The following is a 17,909-nucleotide window of genomic DNA, read 5'->3' on the forward strand; positions in this document are numbered from 1 at the left end:
TGCCATCTGAGTATAACTATCTATAAAGAACACATTTTTGCAGTTACTCCATATTGCTGAAGAGACGCAAGTAAATATTTTTCTTCTATATGTACATTCCAGCCATATTTTGAGTATTAAATATTTAACTCCCACCACACTATTCTAAGACTTTGTACACTCATGATGTACACAAACTCATCTATATGTAGACTCTTAAATTTTGAATGTTGACACTTGGTGCTTTGCATTCATTAAATGTCTGTTGCCTCTAAGGCTTGACTTACCTGCAGACTATTGAAAATGACAAAGAGAACCAACATCCAGAAGTGTCGGTAGGCCATATGCAGTCCTCCCCAAAGCCACGTCAGAGAAATCAGGGCGAAGAGATATAAAATCAGAGGAATTTCTGGAAATCACAAAGAAGACAAGGAAAAATGTTCAGAACACTGCATGATCAATCACATGTAAACACAGTACTAGTTTGGATTCCTCATGATAGATGGTCTATACCCTAATACTCATGCAGGGAACAACCTTGGAAATCCTTTTCCTGTGTGGAGAAGGGAAGGCATTGCACAGAGCCACATAGTTTCTGGTTTTTAAACGAGTCTGCTTGAAGGGGGAAGGAAGACATTTGTCCCTGCCGAGGCTACCACCTACTGGACTGTGTGGGAAGTGGCAGGAGCAAGTACAAAGATTTTGTGAAGACTAGGGTGTAGCCCTGTGCTCCCCAGTGAGCGCACTCCAGCATGGCATTTAAACCATAAGGTTTAAAGTTCTTTGTGTTACTCAGCTTTTATCCATCGAGAAGACAACAAAATGTACTGTGATTGTTCTGAGCAGAGATGAAGTGACTAACTCACTGGCCATCAGAAAACGTTCTACCCACCATGTTCTTCTGCAGCTGTCCTGATGGTTTCCATATTAAGTACACCACACAATGGGTTACTTGTGCCACTGGAGCTCTAAATTGACTTTATTAATTTTTGTGTATGAGTGTTTGCCTACATGTTTTGTATGACCTGCAGGCAGCACCTGTTGAAGCCACAAGAGGGTGTCGGATCCTGGGTAACTGGAGTTACAGACAGCCTCGAGTCACGTTGTGTGTGCTGGGAATTGAACCTGGATCTTCTGAAAGGGCGGCAGAGCTCTCAACTACTGAGATATCATTTTCTCCAGCTTCTCTGACAGTGATTCTGGGACACAGGACTATTGTCATTTCCACTTGTCTCCTTTGATTTAGTGAGGGAATGTTATTTGAGATTTTTTTTTCAATCTTTATTAACTAGAGTACTTCTTATTTACATTTCGATTGTTATTCCCCTTCCAGGTTTCTGGGCCAACATCCCCCTAACCCCTCCCCCCTTCTCTATGGGCGTTCCCCTCTCTATCCTCCCCCTATTACCGCCCTTCCGCCAACAATGACGTTCACTGGGGGTTCAGTCTTGGCAGGACCAAGGGCTTCCCCTTCCACTGATACTCTTACTAGGCTATTCATTGCTATCTATGAGGTTGGAGCCCATGTATAGTCTTGGGGTAGTGGGTTAGTCCCTGGAAGCTCTGCTTGGTTGGCATTGTTGTTCATATGGGGTCTCAAGCCCCTTCAAGCTCTTTCAGTCATGTCTCTAATTAATTCAACGGGGGTCTCGTTCTCAGTTCAGTAGTTTAATGATGGCATTCACCTATGTATTTGCTGTATTCTAGCTGTGTCTCTCAGGAGAGATCTACATTCGGTTCCTGTCAGCCTGCACTTCTTTGCTTCATCCATTTTATCTAGTTTGGTGGCTGTATATGTATGAGCGGCATGTGGGGCAGGTTCTGAATGGGTATTCCTTCTGCCTCTGTTCTAAACTTTGCCTCCCTATTCCCTCCGAAGGGTATTCTTGTTCCCCTTTTAAAGAAGGAGTGAAGCATTCGCATTTTGGTCATCCTTCTTGAGTTTCATGTGTTCTGTGCATCTAGGGTAATTCAAGCATTTGGGCTAATATCCACTTATCAATGAGTACATACCATGTGTGCACTGTGATTGGGTTACCCTACTCAGGATGATATTTTCCAGATCCATCCATCTGCCTATGAATTTCATAAAGTCATTGTTTTTGATAGCTGAGTAATATTCCATTGTGAGGATGTACCACATTTTCTGTATCCATTCCTCTGTTGAAGAGCATCTGGGTTCTTTCCAGCTTATGGCTATTATAAGTAATGCTGCTATGAACATAGTGGAGCATGTGTCTTTATTATATGTTGGGGCATCTTTTGGGTATATGCCCAAGAGAGGTATAGCTGGGTCCTCAGGTAGTTCAATGTCCAATCTTCTGAGGAACCTCCAGACTGATTTCCAGAATGGTTGTACCAGTCTGCAATCCCACCAACATCCTCCACATCCTCTCCAGCTTTTGCTGTCACTTGAGTTTTTGATCTTAGCCATTCTCACTGGTGTGAGGTGAAATCTCAGGGTTGTTTTGACTTGCATTTCCCTTATGACTAAAGATGTTGAACATTTCTTTAGGTGTTTCTCAGTCATTCCACATTCCTCAGCTGTGAATTCTTTGTTTAGCTTTGAACCCCGTTTTTTTGTTTTTTTTTTGTTTTTTTTTTTTACATTTCTGTCTTTCTTTTTTTTTTTTATTAACTTGAGTATTTCTTATATACATTTCGAGTGTTATTCCCTTTCCTGGTTTCCAGGCAAACATCCCCCTAATCCCTCCCCCTCCCCTTCACTATGGGTGTTCCCCTCCCCATCCTCCCCCCATTGCCCGCCATCCCCCCAAAAATCTAGTTCACTGGGGGTTCAGTCTTAGCATGAACCCCATTTTTAATAGGGCTATTTGTCTCCCTGCAGTCTAACTTCTTGAGTTCTTTGTATATTTTGGATATAAGGCTATCTGTTGTATATAATCTATCTGTTGTAGGATTGGTAAAGATCTTTTCCCAATCTGTTGGTTGCCGTTTTGTCCTAACCACAGTGTCCTTTGCCTTACAGAAGCTTTGCAGTTTTATGAGATCCCATTTGTCGATTCTTGATCTTAGAGCATAAGCCATTGGTGTTTTGTTCAGGAAATTTTCTCCAGTGCCCATGTGTTCCAGATGCTGCCCTAGTTTTTCTTCTATTAGTTTGAGTGTATCTGGTTTGATGTGGAGGTCCTTGATCCACTTGGACTTAAGCTTTGTACAGGGTGATAAGCATGGATCGATCTCCATTTTTCTACATGCTGACCTCTAGTTGAACCAGCACCATTTGCTGAAAATGCTATCTTTTTTCCATTGGATGGTTTTGGCTCCTTTGTCAAAAATCAAGTGACCATAGGTGTGTGGGTTCATTTCTGGGTCTTCAATTCTATTCCACTGGTCTATCTGTCTGTCTCTGTACCAATACCATGCAGTTTTTATCACTATTGCTCTGTAATACTGCTTGAGTTCAGGGATAGTGATTCCCCCTGAAGTCCTTTTATTGTTGAGGATAGTTTTAGCTATCCTGGGTTTTTTATTATTTCAGATGAATTTGCAAATTGTTTTGTCTAACTCTCTGTAGAATTGGATTGGTATTTTGATGGGGATTGCATTGAATCTGTAGATCGCTTTTGGTAAAATGGCCATTTTTACTATATTAATCCTGCCAATCCATGAGCATGGGAGATCTTTCCATCTTCTGAGATCTTCTTCAATTTCTCTCTTCAGAGTCTTGAAGTTCTTATTATACAGATCTTTTACTTGCTTGGTTAAAGTCACACTGAGATATTTTATATGATTTGGGACTATTATGAAGGGTGTTGTTTCCCTAATTTCTTTCTTGGCTTGTTTCTCTTTTGTGTAGAGGAAGGCTACTGACTTATTTGAGTTAATTTATACGCAGCTGAAGGTGTTTATCATGTTTAGTAGTTCTCTGGTGGAACTTTTGGGATCACTTAAATATAGTATCATATCATCTGCAAATAGTGATATTTTGACTTCTTCTTTTCCAATCTATATCCCTTTGACCTTCTTTTGTTGTCTGACTGCTCTGGCTAGAACTTCAAGAACTATATTGAATAAGTAGGGAGAGAGTGGGCAGCCTTGTGTAGTCCCTGATTTTAGTGAGATTGCTTCAAGTTTCTCTCCATTTAGTTTAATGTTAGCAAGTGGTTTGCTGTATATGGCTTTTACTATGTTTAGGTATGGGCCTTGAACTCCTATTCTTTCCAGGACTTTTATCATGAAGGGGTGTTGAATTTTGTCAAATGCTTTCTCAGCATCTAATGAAATGATCATGTGGTTTTGTTCTTTCAGTTTGTTTATATAATGGATTATGTTGATGGTTTTCCGTATATTAATCCATCCCTGCATGCCTGGAATGAAGCTTACTTGATCATGGTGGATGATTGTTTTGATGTGCTCTTGGATTCAGTTTGCCAGAATTTTTTGAGTATTTTTGCGTCGATATTCATAAGGAAAATTGGTCTGAAGTTTTCTTTCTTTGTTGGGTCTTTGTGTGGTTTAGGTATAAGAGTAATTGTGGCTTCATAGAAGGAATTCTGTAGTGCTCCATGTGTTTCAATTTTGTGGAATAGTTTGGATAGTATTGGTATGAGGTCTTCTATGAAGGTCTGATAGAATTCTGCACTTAACCCATCTGGACCTGGGTTCTTTTTGGTTGGGAGACTTTTAATGACTGCTTCTATTTCCTTAGGAGTTATGGGGTTGTTTAACTGGTTTATCTGTTCCTGATTTAAGTTCGGTACCTGGTATCTGTCTAGGAAACTGTCCATTTCCTGCAGATTTTCAAGTTTTGTTGAATATAGGCTTTTGTGGTAGGATCTAATGATTTTTTTGAATTTCCTCTGATTCTGTAGTTATGTTTCCCTTTTCATTTGAGTTTTTAGATGTCTTTACAGAAGAGATTTTAATAGTGGATATCACAATCTATGTCCACTTTAGAAATTGAATGAAATCTGAAAGCAGCCAAGCATAAATATATTTTTATGCTATTGAAAGGCATGAGGATATACTACCACACGTACTGAAAGGCATGAGGATATACTACCACACGTACTGAAAGGCATGAGGATATACTACCACAGATACTGAAAGGCATGAGGATAGACTACCACAGATACTGAAAGGCATGAGGATAGACTACCACAGATACTGAAAGGCATGAGGATAGACTACCACAGAAATTCCCAGGTACAGATCATTCCAGCACTAACACACCATGGGGATTTGAATAGTTAAATATGACTTTAGCACTTAAAACTTTTTCTTTTGTTCTGAAATAATCACAAACATGCAGATTAGTTGTAATGTCAGTATAGAAACAAGGTTTTTTGGGCTTAAAAGGTTATCTGGAAGTTGCCGACTGCATCCTCTTTACTCTGTAAATACTACATTTTGTATTTTCTACAAAGATATTTTTATATAGACAGTTTCAGAAATCAGGAAAGCAGCACTGAAACACTAGCACCTTCAAGTTCCATTTTGTTACTACTTTTAAATCTTTATTATTTGTGTGTAAATGTATGTTTTGTGCATAGTTATGTATGCATTATATATGCATGACATGTAGTATGTATGTATGTGTATATAGTATGCATGTATGTGTATATGTATGTATGTATTTTTTGTGTGTGTGCCTGAGTGAGGGCACCTGCATGCCACAGTCAGAGGACAATGTCCAGGAGTTGGTTTTATCCTTTCACAGTGAGTTCTGGGTTTCTAAGTCAGGCCATCATGCTTGCATGATGAGCTCTTTAACATACTGAGCAAACTCACAAACACTATTTAAGTTATTCTAACAATTTCCTCTGTTCAACGAGAACCATTGTTGCATGGTTGGCATCTCTATAACCCCTGGAACTCAAGTGGTTGAAAAGATCTTTGACTCCGACATATTGATTGATTACAGACAGTTTTTCTTATAGAGTACTATGCTAGTAAGCTTTACATTTCAGCTTGACTCGATATAGAATCACCTGGGGAAGAGACTGTCAGTGAGAGATTATTAATATTGGGCCTGCTTGTGTATATGTCTATAGGGAATTGCCTTGTATGCTAGTGTTAATTGATATGAAGACTCAGTCCACTCTTGGTGGTGCTATTCCCTATGCAAGGGACCAGGCCTGTATAAGAGTAGAGAAGACAAATTGAACACAGGCAAACAAGTAATCAGGTAAACATGTGGTTGTGATGTGACCAGCTGTCATAAGTTCTAGCCACCTTGATTGCTGTGCTATGAGCTAACTGTGGGTTAAAATAAACCCTTTCTCCCCCTACAACTGCATTAGTCAGGACATTTTACCACAAGAACAGGAATGAAAAGAGAGCAAGTACTGTAAATTTGGGTTATTTGATCTATTTCCTGCTGACATTTGGAATATAAATGTAGACATCACAAGTGATGATGGATCATTTTAACACAGGAACTCATTTTGTCCTGCTAATGAAGATACTCATTCTGGTCACTTGGATATGGGGTTGCATAGATTTTCCATTAAAATTAGCTTTCTTAACAGTGGAAAACCTTAGTAATTAGTAAGTGTCTTGTGTGGCACTCCTTGGAACCTATATACATACCTTTTTTCACTACCTAATGTTCAGTCATTTTTATAATATGGACTGAGACATTCCTATTATATTTAGAAGACTATTATACACTAATATTTATTTTGATGCTTAGTTGTCCTTAGCTGGAGCTTCCATGTCTTTCCCTTTCCCCACCATTTTATTGGCACTTGCTTAGTTATGGGCCCAAAATGTCTCAGACATTCTCTACTCTAGTACCAGGTTCTTTTAGGAGAGACTCTGAACACCATGATCTGTATGACATACAGGTAGACATGGTCACTTGCTTTTGGTACTTCTAAGGGATCTCAGTAACACACGCACACACACACACACACACACACCTCTGCTCTCAATAGTATATGCATTGACTCTCAAATTTAATGTAATTTCTTGCTATACAAGATATTTATTGATTATGAAGGTTTTCCCTTGGTAGAGCATGGTGGATACACAAACAGTGTGGGTATACATACAGTGTAGATATATGTACAGTGTAGATATGTGCACAATGTGGATATATGTACAGTGTGGATTCATGTACAGTGTGGATACATGTACAGTGTGGATATATGTACAACATGGATATACATACAGTATGGGTGTACATACAGTGTGGATATACATATAGTGTGGATACACATACAGTGTGGATGTACACGCAGTGTGGATACATGTACAGACAGTGTGGATACATGTACAGTGTGGATTGATGCACAGTGTAGATACACATACAGTGTGGAAAAATGCACAGTATAGATATTTATACAGTGTGAATTGATGCACAGTGTGGAGAGATATACAGTGTGGATACTCAAACAGTGCGGATGTACACAGTGTGGATGTATGTACACTGTGGGTACAGGTACACTGTAGATACACTGGAAAACAGAGTGATTGTGTCTCAGCTTGCTTGGAACATTATGGCACAAGTTGTAATTGCTACTCAAAATGATGTGTAATGTAAAACTTGTGGACTGTTCATGGAACATGAGGCATTGGTAGGACTGACAACTGTAGGTGTCTGTATCTCTCTAAATAATGTAATTTCTCAGTTTATGTCAATACTTTTACTTGCCAACATCACAAATATTACATCCTCTTCTTTTCTGCCCACATTTTGTGACTGTGTTCTCTGTCGTTGAGCAGTCCATTCCCCATTTTTCCCATGTATGTAACTGTTCCATGTACTCCCCTGAATCAATCCTAGTTTCTGGCTTTATCATCTTTACCTATTCACAGAGAACTTCCAAACTCACTCTGGATTCTATGCTGCACCTCAGTGCTTCCTAAGACGACCATAGCATTCACTAGGTTCTGGTAGCCAATGTTTCGGTCCCCTTAGTTGCATGCATACCTTGCTTCGAACCAAGTAGTGGGCTTGGGATGGAATTGTTGAGGGAGTGAAAAGAAAAGAAGAAAAAAGAGAAAGAGAAGTGGCAAGGGGAAGAAAATCATTACATATATATATATATGTATATATATATATATATAATCTCCTTAGTAGAAGGTTGTGCTTATATCTTGCTCAGATACATTCTTTTTTTTTTCTTTTTTCTTTTTTTTTTCAGAGCTGGGGACCGAACCCAGGGCCTTGCGGTTGCTAGGCAAGCGCTCTACCACTGAGCTAAATCCCCAACCCCGCTCAGATTCATTCTTAGAAAATCATCTGAGCTATTATAATTTCACAGGGAAAATAAGGTAATATAAAATAGGTTTATGCATATCGAATATTCTTTTTTATTAATATCTTGCAGTTAGACAAGAGATTTAAACTTTAATAAAAAAATTTCCCCCAATGAAATCATACTCGGTTAAAGGGTGAGAAGGCCCTGGTGAGACTGGGAAGCTGCTTAATTTTCAAAGATTCACCATCATTTCTACAAATGGCATCTGCTTCCACTGTACAAACACAAAGGGCTCTTTGTGGAGCAAGAAAGGCCATGCATAATTTTATTTGCACAATTTGGATCTACAATTCCAGAATTTCGTTGACATGGTCTTCCAAGTGCCTAGAGCCCTCTAAGCAAGCACTGTGTACAGACAGAACTTAGTGAAAACGACGGCTGTCACCTAGAAAGATTCACAGTATATTCCCATGTGTAAGAAATAAGGTAGCTTGGCACTCCAGAGAACAGACTCGGCAAGGAAAAGAGCCTAACGTAAATTACTCTGCACTTAGCAGCAGAGCCCACACTGGCATCCAGCAGAGCGCCATCCAGGATTTAAAAGATGGCTTCAGATGGAGGAAACATCCACTGGATTTAGTGGGCTTGGAGCCTAAACCTGGAAGAGGCGGTACTTCTTTAACGAAAATTGCAGGTCTCTAATTGGGTTACAGCATCTTAGGAAGAGACCATCCAAGTGAGAGGCACTGAACCTCAAGCCTCAACTGAAGGGGCACACTGTAAATTCTTGGGAACTCAGCAAAGGAGACTAGAGAACCAGAATGGAGGTTGAGAAGAATGTTGATAAATGGCTACCATGCTACCATGAATTTAGTTTGGTAAGCTGGGCGTTGTCATTCCCTTAATAGAAATGATTTCAGTTTCATAATTACCAAGCTGGAATTTTGCATATATATTTCTACTAGGAACTTATCTCTTGCCTGTATGCCAATGCTTAGCAAAGAAGATACAGTTGGTAATGTTAAAGACAACTTACACTGAGAGATGGCTTTGTTAACATCAAACAGAGTGATTTTAATGTCCTCCATAAAAAGGAACCTCAGCACCACAGTATTCTGTCCAAGACACAAGGAAATCTATGTAAGCACAACGTCACAACTCAACCACCAAAGGAAAGTCTCTAAACAGTCTAATGCCAAAGTGGGCAAAGACTAAGAAAGATGCTTCTCTAAAGAAAGCATGCAAATGTCTGATAAACATTTCAAAAGATACTCAACATAAGAGAGAAAACCTATTCATACTCACTATTCCCGAGAAATCAGAAAACAGTAAGTGGGAAGAGAAAAGACTCAATCACTGTGAACCACTGATGGGAATGGAATGTGTGGTGGGTCGGTTAAAAAAGGGAACAAAAATATTCATAGGACGGGATATGGAGGCAAAGTTTGGAGCAGAGACTGAAGGAATGGCCATTCCGAGCCTGCCCCACATGGGTATACAGCCCATATATATACACCTACCAAGGCTAGATAAGATTGATGAAGCGAAGAAGTGCATGCTGACAAGAACCAGATATAGATGTCTCCTGAAAGACACAGCTAAAGTATGACAAATACAGAGGCGAATGCTAGCAGCAAACCACTGAACTGAGAATGGGACCTCTGTTGGAGGGATTAGAGAAAGGACTGAAAGAGTTGAAGGGGCTTGCGACCCCATAAGAACAACAATGCCAACCAACCAGAGCTCCCAGGGACTAAACCACTACCCAAAGAGTACACATGGACAGACCCATGGCTTCAGCTGCATATATAGCAGAGGATGGCCTTGTTGGGCACCAATGGGAGGAGAAGTCCTTGGTCCTGCCAAGGCTCGACCGCCCCAGTGTAGGGGAATGTCTGGGGGTGGGAAGGGGGGGATGGTGGGAACACCCTTATAGAAGAAGGGGAGGGGCATGGGATGGGGGTTTATGGATAGGAAACTGGGAAAGAGAATAACATTTGAAATGTAAATAAAACGTATCCAATAAAAAAAAAGTAAACAGAGAATTACCATATGACCCACACATTCCACATCTAGCATTATCTAAAGAAGAGAAAGTAGGGCAGAAACATTTTCTTGTACATCAATGTTCATGGAATGCCAGTAACAATAACCAGATCAAACAGCCAAATATCCACCAACCGTAAAGAAAAATTGAGGCTTAGGTGTGTTATAATATGATCCAGGGCAGTCACAGAGAGTCATGAAAGGGACGAGAATGTATCAAAGAGGCTCCAGGGAGCTGCCTGCTTCTTTCACGTGTAAAGACCATGAGGATGGCATCATTTGTGAACTGAAGTTGGGTCCTTACGGAACACCAGACCATTGGCAGCATCGTTTGGGACTTCTCACTGTGAACCCCAAGAAGTCCGTTTTAAATGTTTGTTAGGTGAGGCATTTTGTATATTGTTTTTGTTAAGGATTAAAACAAGGAATGGGATTCTGCTGGACACTACAGTACAAATGAACCATGTGCAAAATGTTTGGTTGGCTGAAATAATATGGACACAAAAGGATAAATCATTTCCCTGGCACGGCAGTAAGCAAGTCACTGAGACAGAAAGGAGAAGGGAGGCTACCAGGAGCCAGGAGGACAATAAGGGAAGTTCTACTACGCAGCAGACACAGTTTCTCTTTGGCATGATAAAAAGCTTCAGGATGTTTTGATAGCAATGATGGTTACATGGTGTGATGGCAGTTGGTGATAATTAACTGTATACTTAGTGATGCTTAATGATAATTAAGTGGATACTGAAAACACTGAAGAAGAAAGTTTGTGATATACATATTTTTACAAAAGGAGAAAGACTGTTAATTCAGGTATATATGAAGATACAGTTCTACGTTGGAGGAATGAAAATGCCGGGGGAAAGAGATGGGGAAAGCTTAAGTGAGGAGGGGTGGCAGGCAGAGGAGGGAGGAGAAACAGCTAATCACAGTGATGTTTGAGAAAGCATATATATATATATTTAAATATATATTTATATCTATTTATATATATAAATATATTTATATATAAATATATATATTTAAATATTTAAATATAGTACAAAACTTAAATTAACAAAAAGATACTAATGTGACACAGAAAGCATTTTAGAGTTTCTTGGAAGAAATTGCTTGTAGAGAGTGGCAGGAACAGTAATGCCTATGCTAGAGCCGCTGGGGAACCCATTCTTCGCATCAGTGCTTTATTTATTTATAAATTTTTTTATTTTTATTTTTGTTTCTTTTGGGTTGTGGAGGGGATGTGTGTAATTTCAGTGTATTTAATTGTGCTTTGTGGAGAAAGCCTACTGCTGCTTAGACCGTGTTCTTTGAAATTCACCAGTTACGCATGCAGTGATAATAGTTGTGACCTCATTATAGAAATCACACCTCACTAAGGAGGCTGAAGTTCATCACCTGTTTGCAAGCTCTAAAGTACTTGTTTCAGTTTTACCTCACTGACCTCCAGAGTTTTCCAGTTTGGAATATCCTACTAAAACAAACTCACCAGTCCAGAAGAAGAAGCAGGATGGTGAAATGGGGAACTTAAGATATTTATGGGGTTATCTCTGCCAGAGTACTCATTTTCAATTAGAAAAGTGGGTCAATTGTGGGGGGAAAAAGATATCAAAAGATCTTTTCCTAAAGCCTGTTCTTATTCTGAAATTAATAGCTATTTGGATACAAGAATGCTTCCAGGATCTGACTTACTTTTTAGTGAGATTATAGTGTGTGTTTGGACTTCTTACCCTGTGTTAGCACTGATTTCACAACACACAAGCACACACAAGTGTTCTCTAATATGTCTGGAAGCATATGGGCCTATAAAAAAAAGCAAGACATTTATGTCCCTGGACTGGCCAGTCAGCATTAGGCTACTATGTGCAATACTTTATAAACAATATTCATGGGTGAGCTTTGCAAATTGTTTACAGAAACAACATTCACCACATTTGGTTAGCTTGTATTCCTAATCTCTAATTACAAGTCCTAAACATGGTTCTAGTATTAGAATTTTCTGTTCATTTCAGTACTTCTGCGATAAGACCATAAGTGTTTTAGAGAGGCTCCATCACATTTAAACTGTGACTGAAAACGTTCTGTCCAACCTCTTTAAAAATAGGCTCTTGTAGCAAGAAAAGACCATGGGTGCAGTAGTGGCATGAATCCTATGGTATAACCAACGATTTCAGGTCTGCTTCACAAAAGGAAACTCATGCATGCACGGCATCATAAACCTGGCCAATAACCCACACAGCCCATGTCTGGGGAGCTCAAAGGCCTGAGGTAAACCTGTTAAGTAGACATAGGATCAAACGACTTTCCAATTCATATTTCTATACATATAGATTAGTGCAGTTAGACCTCATCAGTGCAGTTTCTTTGTACAGTGTGGACAGTGGTTAATGAAGAAACAAACTACTCAGTATCTGTGGAATTCTCAGTTACAAATGGGATATGCACATTCATACACATATACATAAATATATATATACACACATATATTGCACACATATGTATATCCCATTTGTAACTGAGAATTCCACATATGCACACACACACACACACACACACACACACACACACACACACACACATATTCTACCCCCAAGGCTCAAGGTCTTTAGTGGTAGGAGGAGGCAAAAATATTGTAATAGCCTGAGGTCAGGGAGAGAAATGAATGGGGCAACAGTGTCCAACAGTGGACACGGCAAGGACCACTGCACAACAGCTACCCATCCAAAAATCTATCAGTAACATAAATTATAGTTAATAAATTATTAAAAATAAATGAAAGATGCGAAATTGGAGAAAAGTAGGGAGTCGAAGTAGATCTGGGGAGAGTGAAGAGGGATGGGTGAGTATGATTGTATCAAATCCTTAAAAATTAATTAAAATATTATGTCTTTTAAAATATTAAAAATAACCTTTCAGCAGCTTCTTTTCTACACTCTCTTCCTCCTTATGACTTTATTTTTAGAACTTCATAGCATTTATAAGCACCAAATTATTATGTAAGTTAGGCAGTCCTTGATTTTATACAGTTACATTGTTGATTTTATTTGAGACATATTAACAACTGCTTAAATCTTTTAGGTGTGTCTTTTAGGGTGTTTAAGAGAAAGATGCACATGTGAATTTTGGATAAAGACAATGGCCTTCCTCAATGTGAACAGTCATCAACCAACTCACTGAGGGTCTACACAAAACAAAAAGGTATAGGAATGCATAAGGCAGTACCTTTCTTTGGCCTGACTGGGTGGTCTGGGGCATGGTCTTCCCCTTTTCTGTGCTCCTAGCTCTCAAACCTTCAGACTTGGACCAGAGTTCTGATCCTTTATTCTTACAACCTTGACTAACACCACAGTCATCCTGGGTCTCCAACTGTAGGTGGTGGATTTTGAGACTTCTCAGTCTTCCTAAGCAAAGGACTTAGTACTTTATATTTTATCACTTTCCCTGGAAATGTCTGTCTCCGTGTCTTCCAGTCATCCATCTGTCTATTATCTATTTATTTGTTATTTATCTACCTACATACCTATCTTTCACTTATCAATGAATGTATACTACCTATTGGTTCTCTTTCTATGGAAAATCTAAATATAGTTGGACCTTGTGAGACTCCCTAGTACACAAAGTTCATGAAAACACTCTCAAGTGCATAGTCTTACACCTTTCTTATGAAGGAAGGGACTCAAACATAGGTAAATTAATAAGTAAAAGCCCAATTCTAAGGACAAAGAAGACACACACACACACACACACACACACACACACACACACACACACACAGAGGGACAGGACAGGATGAAGAGAAGGAGAGGAAAAGTTATGAGGGCTTTTACAGTGCAGATTATGGGTTGTATTCAAAGCAACCTTTCCTCCAATGACAGACCCCCAGATTACTTTTAATTTATACTTATTTATTTGGGGGGTAGGTAGCTGAATGCTCCCATGTCCATGTGAAGTCAGAGGACAATCTGGAGACTGGACTCAAGAACCTTTACCTTCTAAGCCATCTTGCCAGCACAACTGCTTACTTTTAATGGAACTGGGAAAAGACAGAGAGAAAAGAGGTGACAGGCACTGATTACTTCCAGAATCAGTCTATTTTAAGATTTCCATAGTCATATACCAATTCCAAGACCACTGAAGGAGTTGGATCTGTTCCAAATTCCTGACGGTGAAACTTTATATCACAAATCCTAGAAAGCAATGTATTTGTGGACAGCACAGTCTTGAAAGCAAAGCTTCAGAAATACGAGCTTGTTTTCTTCCATTCAGTCTCTTCTATGCTGTATCATGCCACCATCCCATTCTGTCCATCCTATTCCACTTAGAATATGCTGATAACAAGACTTAGCAGTGGCTTATGATCCACAGTCTTAGGCAAAGAAGCCTGAGTGATCACGTTCATAGCCTATGCTTAGCACCTTCAGATGTAGATAACTGATGCTTTTGAAAGTGTGAATGATGGCATGGGAGGAGCGGTGCTGCTGAGGTCCTGGACCACAGCAGAGAAGTGAACACACGCTTAGCATGTATTATGCAGGGCTGAAGGAATGTGAGTCTATCCCCCAGTATCTTAAGGTCTACTGAGAATCTCAGCATCAGGACTTGGCTAACAGCAGACTTGGGTTGCAGGGATGTTAAAGTACAGCTCAGTGTCAAGCCTGCCTTGGGTGTGATTTATACGGACTGAAAAGAAGTGGTGAAAGCCTAGAATTATGGTCTTCCCTTGCAAGAGCTATATATAATTTTCAATTTGTAGGCTATAATTTTGAATCTAAGGAGAATAACCAAGTTATATGAGACAGACCCATATCAACCTTGCAAAAACTGTTATTAGAGTAATTCTATTTGAACCACGTACTTTAGAGTTGCCAGTTAATGCTCTGCCGTATGGCAATGGAGGTGTCAGTGATGCCTGTGACTCTTAAGGAAAGGTGGAATGCGTGGTTGTCTTCCTGTGCTGCTAAACTTTTAGAATATCATTTGCCTTCACAGCTGACAGAATGTTTTGAAGAATCTTTTACCAAATGAAAGTAACAAATTCTCTTAGACATCAGAGTTCTGAAACAAACGTGGAAACAGTGAAGTAATTGTCAAAGGCTAGCTTAGCTTGGCTCTGTAACATTGTTATCATTTACTGGTGTGTGTGTGTATGTGCGCCCTAGGGCGCTTGTGTGTGTGTGTGTGTGTGTGTGTGTGTGTGTGCTTGGTGTGTGTGTGTGCTTGTGTGTGTGCTTGTGTGTGTGTGCTTGTGTGTGTGTGTGCTTGTGTGTGTGCTTGTGCATGTGTGTGTGCTTGTGCGTGTGTGTGTGCGTGTTTGTGTGTGTGCTTGTGTGTGTGTGCTTGTGTGTGTGCTTGTGTGTGTGTGCGTGTGTGTGTGTGCTTGTGTGTGTGCTTGTGCATGTGTGTGTGCTTGTGCGTGTGTGTGCGTGTTTGTGTGTGTGCTTGTGTGTGTGTGCTTGTGTGTGTGTGCTTGTGTGTGTGTGTTTGTGTGTGTGTGCTTGTGTGTGTGTGTGTGCTTGTGCGTGTGTGTGTGACATTCCTTTAAAAATGTGCTGAGGCACGGGGTAGCAGTTCCTCCCAAACAGCTCTCAGAACACCAGAAGCAAAGACTCGATCTCCATTTTGAATCCTCCTAGAAGGGCTTATACTACTTAGAAAATAAGTTATTAACTAAGCAGCTATTAGTAACTAGGTAATGCTATCTATGGCTTGATTGTACATCACAGCACATTCATTAGGATTTAACAGGCTCAGACGCAGTGCCAGAGTCTTGATCAGATAACAAAGCATCCCATAACAATTAATATTTGTGTTGACTCTGTGTGTTCAAGAAAATACTTCTGCGGATCGTCATGTATGCCATTCCCTAGAACCATTTTCTGGTAGAGCCTCAGTCTGGGTGAATGCAGCTTACCTTAAAACTAGTTCGTTCCTTTAACTTTGTACTTTAGCCATCCTACTAGAAAATATAGTTTTCAACATTATTTCTTTTTAAATGTTTCTGCCTCATCCCAGGGATCTGCCTGCCTGAGTGTTAGGATCGGAGCACACCACCACACACCTGCCTCATTTCCTTTTCAGTGTGATTGATTACATTTCTGCCATTTGCTATTAGATTACCGGGGATTGCCTCTTGTTGGATAATGCTGCATTGCTCAAAAGGTGTGGGCGGATTATGTTCTCCTGTTAAACGACTATGTCTGTAGATGCAGAAAATGAACATCACACCCACATACAGATCTGTTCTCAGGAATGTACAACTGACCACAAAGCAGTCTGGTCCCTGCGTTACAAAAGGCTTGCCATTGTCCAATAGCACAATACACACAGGTGGGGCAGGGATTTGTATGCACAAGGGATGAACTAACTCCTTATTGCTCATTCTTACCAGCATACTCTCAAGTCAAACCCCATGTATAGAATTTAGTGGGAAGGATGCCATTAAAGCAAAACAAAATCATAAATCACTGGGCATGGTGGTACATGCCTTTAATCTCAGCACTAGGGAGTCGGGGGCAGGTAGATCTCGGTGAGTTCCCAGCCAATCTGTCCTACATAGTGTGTTCCAGGACAACCAGCCTATAGAGCAAGACTCTATCTAAGACAAAGAAGCAAGCAAGCAAACAAAAAGAGACCAACAAACCAAATCAAAAGCCCAAAACGAACCAAACAAAAAAATGTTGTGGTGGGAGCGATGGTTCAGTGGTTAAGAGCACTGGTGGCTCTTCCAGAGGTATACAGACATCCATGCAGACAAAATACACAGAAAAAACTAATACCAACCAAGCTACATAACCATAAACAAAAATAAAAACAAAAACCCTAATAAATACTTGTTTTGACAATGTTTGTGAGTTATTGAATAAATAATTTAAACACAGTAACCTGTATCCAATGGTGGTTATTAAACTTTTCTTTCTCTGTATGTCAATGTTATACATAATTCCTCCCCCCCTTTTTTTTGAGATTTTAATTCCAGTGTGCTTTCCTCTATTCTCTTGAGTTTTTCATGTGAATTTCAAGTCATGGCTAGAATGGTCCCCAAGGATGTAGTAATACTGGGAGTAGTAAGGTAGATGTTATCATTTGGTTTATTCTCAAAGATGAATTCTCTCTCTCTCTCTCTCTTTCTCTCTCTCTCTCTCTCTCTCTCTCTCTCCCCCCCACCCCCGTGTGTGTGTGTGTGTGTGTGTGTGTGTGTGTGTGTGTGTGTGTGTGTGTGTACTTTTATGTGAACATGTACCCATAGGTCCTTGGCTCCAGTAAAGTCAGGAATGCATTTGTGAAGAGGGGAGCTTATGGTCTTGGCCTTGAAGGCAGGCGGATATGTAAATATTGAGGTTAAAGTATGAGAACAGCATAAAGAAAGGCAAAAGCAACTTTTTAAGTGTGAGTAGATTGTCCCTTTTGGCTACAGCTTAAAGCTCACAGAAGTGAGTAATGAGAAGAGTCTCATAGCAGTGGACCAGCCATGCAGAATGATAGTTCATCACAAAGATAGAGAGCCCTTTAGCATTTCTGAAAAAAGAGGTAGCCCATGACCAAAGAGAGCTTGATCTCCCAGGAAAGTAAACAAGCTAATGGGAGGAAGCAGGAGGAGCCCCGCCCCTGCATTAGTAACCATGGCAGCAATCTAAGTGAGTTACTGCAAAGGCCCAAGGCCAGGGAGTGTTGGAAGAGCATCTTCCACAGTCTAAATGGAGGAGCAAAGACAGT

At 40.0% G+C, this 17,909-nt stretch overlaps 1 protein-coding gene across 1 annotated transcript in view; it reads right to left on the bottom strand.

The window, feature by feature from the left end:
• The window catches only part of Adgrv1 (adhesion G protein-coupled receptor V1), a 579,866-nt gene that overhangs the window by 64,161 nt on the left and 497,796 nt on the right, over positions 1–17,909 (bottom strand). The window contains exon 87 of the mRNA XM_087635923.1: positions 267–388. Coding sequence (XP_087492049.1) covers positions 267–388 — 122 coding nt within the window. The remainder of the gene's footprint in view (positions 1–266; positions 389–17,909) is intronic.

This window comes from Rattus norvegicus, chromosome 2, assembly GCF_021556685.1.
Source record: "Rattus norvegicus strain SHRSP/BbbUtx chromosome 2, alternate assembly SHRSP_T2T, whole genome shotgun sequence".
In the NCBI taxonomy this organism is placed as follows: Eukaryota; Metazoa; Chordata; class Mammalia; order Rodentia; family Muridae; genus Rattus; species Rattus norvegicus.